The sequence below is a fragment of the Carcharodon carcharias genome, chromosome 1, assembly GCF_017639515.1.
Source record: "Carcharodon carcharias isolate sCarCar2 chromosome 1, sCarCar2.pri, whole genome shotgun sequence".
In the NCBI taxonomy this organism is placed as follows: domain Eukaryota; kingdom Metazoa; phylum Chordata; class Chondrichthyes; order Lamniformes; family Lamnidae; genus Carcharodon; species Carcharodon carcharias.
In genome coordinates this window covers 252,428,968-252,434,512 of record NC_054467.1, presented here as the reverse complement: position 1 = coordinate 252,434,512, position 5,545 = coordinate 252,428,968, and the positions used below count along the sequence as shown (strand labels likewise).

The 5,545-nt window shown below is 45.2% G+C and overlaps 1 protein-coding gene across 1 annotated transcript; it reads left to right on the top strand.

Annotated features, from left to right (window-relative positions):
• Positions 1-1,577: 1,577 nt before the first annotated feature.
• Positions 1,578-5,256, top strand: lbx2 (ladybird homeobox 2). Its single transcript, XM_041197461.1, has 2 exons — positions 1,578-1,911; positions 4,561-5,256. The coding sequence occupies exons 1-2, from the start codon at positions 1,578-1,580 to the stop codon at positions 5,028-5,030; spliced, it is 804 nt and encodes a 267-aa protein (XP_041053395.1). The 3' UTR covers positions 5,031-5,256.
• The last annotated feature ends 289 nt before the right edge of the window (positions 5,257-5,545 follow it).

The window sequence follows — 5,545 nt, the reverse complement described above, 5'->3', positions numbered from 1 at the left end:
AATCGACTCGCCCGGGAATGTTCAGGAGGAGTGGGAGAAAGAGAGAGAGAGAGAGAGAGAGAAATTTAAATTGTATAGGTGATTTATCGACCATTTTAATAGTCTGGATAAAAGGTTTAAAAGTTTACTAATAACCCGACAGTTTGGCTATTAGCACCCCGCCGTGACGTCATTGAAACTGACAAGCGGAGTTGGTTTCACCCCAGAGAAAAGGAACTGGGGCCCACGTGGGAAACATACCCCACCATCGACTTACTCTGCCCACCCAGTCCCTCTCTCTCCCTCGCTCATCCAGCTCCCCCACTCCCCACCGATCTCCCATACCCCATCTATCTCCCCAATCCCTCTCCCATCCGCCCCTTCTCTCCACACATGCGCCTTTCTCCACCCAGCCACCAACCCATCCACCTCTCTCCCCAACTCCCTCTCTCCCAACCCAACTCCCACCCACCTCCACTCAGCCCTACCCATCCACACCGTCTCCCCCCACCCCGTCCGCATCCCCTCTTCCTCACCCAACCGGCCTGCCCTCAACCCAACCACCCATACCTCTGTCCTCACCCACCCATCATCCCATCTGCCCTCTCCTCACCTCTCGTCTCCACTGTCTTCATCCTTCCCTCTCCCTTCTTCCGCCCTCGGGTCCCTATCCTCCCCTCCCTCCTTCCCCAACCACCACCCCCCCCCCACCCCCCCGCCACCCCGCCACCAACCCCCACCCCAAACCCCCCAGTCTTCCTCGCCCCCATGTTGGGCAGGAGGAAATCAACTTATACCACAGACACCAAAAAAATACACAACACAATGCAACACACTCACTCACAAAACAACGCAGGCACAACACAAAACGACAAGGCAGGAGGAGAGAGAGGGAGAGAGAGAGAGGGAGCAAAAGTTTGCTAAGATTGGCTTAACTCCACCCATCGCTGTCCTCAATTAATTAATCTAACTGGACTCCTTTTAAGACGCCTTTTGTTGGCCGCTCGCACTGTGTGCCATTCTGATAATTGATCTCCGTCCAATGAACGATCAGAGCGAGCGGCCGGTTTTCGTCTCGAACTCGGTGTCTGTATTGGCTTCAATTTTTTTTGTTAAAGAGGGGCGGTCGGTGGGTCGGCAAGGGGAGAGACAGAGCGAGCTGCGTGTGTGTTTGTGTGTGTGTGTGTGTGTGTGTCTCCCCACCCCTCCCCTCCACCCCCAGGTAGGATTGACTCGATTACAGAAAGAGAGAGAGAGAGAGAGAGAAAGGAGGCACTTTGGTAAATAGAGGCTTGGGGCCATCATTATTTTACCTTCCGGACTCGGAATGAAGATGCCTGGTTTGAAGGATCGGGGCTAAGTCAAACTTTCATCCTGTGGTGAACTTGGCGAAGATTTCAGACTCTGCTTCGTTTTAAATCATCTCCAATGATCAACAGTGTGTGTTTTTTTTATATAAAAGAAAAAAAGCCAAGTAACGGCCGTTGGGGGAAAGAGAGTTACCAGGAGAGCGTTTATAATTAAGGGAGAGAGAGAAAAAAAAACTGAAGGGACAATTCCTTCCCCTCCCCACCCTCCCCCTACCCCCCACCCCTAGAATGACGTCTGGGGTAAATTTGAAATCCAACCCGGCTTTGCCGCCCCGGAGCGAAGAGCGAAGACGGCGCAGCCCGCTCGACCACTTCCCACCTCCAGCGAACTCCAACAAGCCCCTCACCCCTTTCAGCATCGAGGATATCCTGAGCAAGCCCTCGGTGAAAAAAAATTCTCATCTCTGCTCATCCAGCCACTCGGGGACGGCGGACAAAGCACCCGGGCCCGGCGCTGCCAGGAACGGGCTGCCCTCTCAAACCTCGCCGCTCTGCGCTCTGGAGGAACTCGCCAGCAAAACTTTTAAGGGTCTGGAATTGAGTGTGATCCAGGCGGCCGAAGGTATTTTAGCAGGGACCCCTTCGTTTTTATAACAGTTATTTTTTTTTCTGAGGGGGGTGGTGTTAGGGATAGCTGTTAAAGCTATTTTTAAATAAAATGTACTCTTGTAGCGGTGGCACAATAAAGCCTTTAGACAAACGTTCTCGATAACCGCATTTTACATTTGAAATATTCCTCAAAATATTCCTGTATTTGTGTGTGTGTGTGTGTGTGTGTGTGTGTGCTTATCTTTTTCAGAATTAGTATCAGGCAGATACATCAGGAGCGCATCTCGAATGGGAACTTACTCTGTATTTTTCAGGGTCCTGTCCAAAGGGGGTAGATTGATCTTTACAATCCTGACTATGCGGGGATTTCTCCCTTCCGTTCTTTTCTTTATCACGGGGAATCAAATAGCGAGTTCCCCTGATGGAGAACAATTCTCACATTTTAACCAGGCAGCACATTTTATTCTGCATTAAGTAATTCTTTTTTTTTTCTCAAAAAAACTTGTAAAAGTGGTCCGATAGCCTTTTCCATGACTCTCCACAAATTGAGGTTGAATTAATTTTAATCGTTAACAAATATTTAGTGGGGCTTGTCGTCCATTCGAATTATTCCAGTTGTGTTATACATACATAGATACTTGTATATATACATATATATGTGTGTGTGTGTATGTATATATGTGTGTATGTGTGAGTATGTGCACACACATCTAAATATAAAGCTGTGTTTTGATGTCTGAACATTGTAATAAATATTTAGCCATGGTTTTGTCTGGAAGGTGTTTAGGTGCCAAACACAAGTCTCTCTCACCATCCAGCTCTTTAAATCATTGCCTCTTAATTGTATCTTAATATTTTCGTAATAAGTCAGACTGCAGACAAACATGTATATATAGAGGGATACATATATTTAAACATATACATAAATATAGATATACACATATACACACACAAATATATATTACATATAAATATATAATATATAGTGAGGCTGAAATATTAGTGACAAAAAATAATTTTTCTCCTAATCAACCTCTAATGTAAGAAATATATTTGAAGAACAGTTTTTTTTTACTTCGACATCACGTTTAATGCAACTGCTTCTTTAAAATGACACTTAAAATAAAGTCAGACTAAAAATCAATGGGTCTCAACTAACCCGCAGTACATACGTGTAACGGCGCGTGTATAACGGTGAAATAGACTGAAAACTATATTTTTAAAGTTATGTACCCCATGACTGCAGTTGATAGCTAACATGTGCAGGAAGCGTCTGTGTTTTTATTACATACAGGGAAACAATATTTTCTATTTTCTGGGAAAATCGTGAGTTCTGAATAATAAGCGAGGACCCTTCATGTTTTGTTTTAATAGATGTTAAGAGAAGGTTTTTTTTTCGGCTGTGGAATCTAACAAGTCAAGATAGCCCTATTTCCGAGAATATCCACAGCAAATGTTGTTTAAACTCACACAGTGAAAACTGTTTATGTGACAAGAGCTGGAAGGGGCGGGGGGCGGAATTGTCAGTTCGAGGTTTTTTGGTGAATACATTTATAAGTGTAAGCGGAGGCTAATTGGGCTTAGCACCATCGGTAGCTGTAAGAGGGAGAAGGTATCCTCCTCACACTCGGTTCTGGGAGCGGAGAGATGCACACAGTTAGCCGCTAATACGAAGCAAAACCTATTTCTAATCGTAACTGTTTCGTGGATTGCCTTGTGCCACGGACACGTCTACATTTAAACTTTGGTCCGAATTTCAGAGACACCGTTCTATGCTGTGGAATTCAGAAAAATACTGTGTGAGCGCAAATCTACGCATTTCCAGTTTCAAAATATATACACACTTGTGCGTGTACTCTGATGTGGGATTATTGCATGTTTTCAGGCGCTATGTAATAATGTTTACATAGGTATACAATTACTACATACTCTCTCACGGGGTATCATGTAGATCTAGTGTGTAAATGCATCCTCTGTACATTTTTGTGTGTTATACACATAACATATGTTTGCATAATTCTGCAATTTTCCACACCTTTGCACAATGTACACAAATTGATCGTGCGTGCAGACAGATGTGAATGTAGAAAAAAAAGTTGATAAACCACGTACACTTATGCATGCTGTGAAATGACACTGTTTATACTTGTGGATCCGGATATGTAATCCTTTGCACACTGTACAGTAAACACCACTCTCTACACTGTGCACATATGAGACATACCCTATTATGGTTTCTGCGTGGATAACTGTAGAATTGACCTATGTGCCTTGCACCCAGTTTTAGATGCGTGTAAGTGCCTGTACAGGCAGAACTTGGGAATTCATGGTTGTGGCATTTTTCAGTGAGCAACTTTCTCTCGTCGTAAAAATCTCTCGCTGTGATAGGAAACGCTGCCTCGGCTTTGCCAGCAGGCGCGATGGTGTCAGTTATTTCGTTAGCACTGAATTACAGCTTTAAGAAAAAACCAATGGCTCTGAAGGGGTAAAATAGATCAGGGAGAGCCAGCATTGATTTAACGTAACATTGTTGTATTTTCCAGCACGTTGCTGGAGAATTTTCTGTGTATATAAACGAGTGCGTGTGTTTGTATGTGTGTGGGTGTGTGTTGTGGAATTTTTGTACAATATTGTGTTACAACTCGCCCTCTTTATTTCCAAGGCCGGGATCATGTCACAACGTTTGGCCAAAGACAGACCTCGAAAAAGAGACGGAAGTCCCGCACCGCCTTCACGAACCATCAGATTTACGAGCTGGAGAAGAGGTTCCTCTATCAGAAGTACTTGTCTCCCGCCGACAGGGATCAAATTGCCCAGCAGCTGGGGCTGACAAACGCGCAGGTGATAACGTGGTTCCAGAACAGAAGGGCCAAGCTGAAGCGGGACCTGGAGGAGATGAAAGCCGACGTGGAGTCCCTGAAAAAGCTGCCGCCCCAGCAGCTGGAGAAGCTGGTGCACATGGAGGTGTTCCCGGAGGACGGGGCCGGCTCCAAGTGCGAGAGCTCGGACCTTTCCCCCAAACTGTCCCCGGTGTCTGGACTCGGGCCCTTTCCCAGCTCGCCCCAGTGCTCCTCCAGAGATCAGACTACTGACGAGTTCTCTGAAGACGAGGAAATAGAAGTAGACGATTGAATGAGATCAGATGAATCTATATTTAAATACACATATATATCTAAAAGAGTGAGAAACGGGGTAACCCTCTAAAACAATACAGGGAACAAACTCTGCCAATGAATGGGAGGAAGACAGACATGGAATTAACTGCTCCAAACTTCTAAAAAAAAACCAATGACTTCATGTCCTTTTTAAAACTTTTTAAAGTGCAAATTAACGTTGGGAACTCTGCACGTTCTTGAATTTACCCAAAGGAACAGATAGCTATGGACACAAAGGGATACAGACTGTTTCTTATATGTAAGAAGCCCTATCGGTTTTATTTGTTCTGGGCGGGGGGGTTGAGGAGGGGGAGGGGGGGTGGTTGAGTGCAATTTTAACATTTATTCATTGTAGGTGTCTGTTGCTTTTCTTTCCCTGTTTACATTCGTTCCTTTAATTCGACCGATCTATAGCAGAAGAAGCCCCCACCCCCTCATCTTCCCTCCCATCCCTCCCTAAGTAAGCTGCTCGAACCGGGACTGTTTCGCAGC

Bases quoted from the DNA above. Each gene is read 5' to 3' on its own strand.
- lbx2 (XM_041197461.1), top strand. From the start codon at position 1,578: ATGACGTCTGGGGTAAATTTGAAATCCAACCCGGCTTTGCCGCCCCGG. The intron at 1,912-4,560 runs GTATTTTAGCAG...TTTATTTCCAAG, and splicing joins TGTGATCCAGGCGGCCGAAG to GCCGGGATCATGTCACAACG.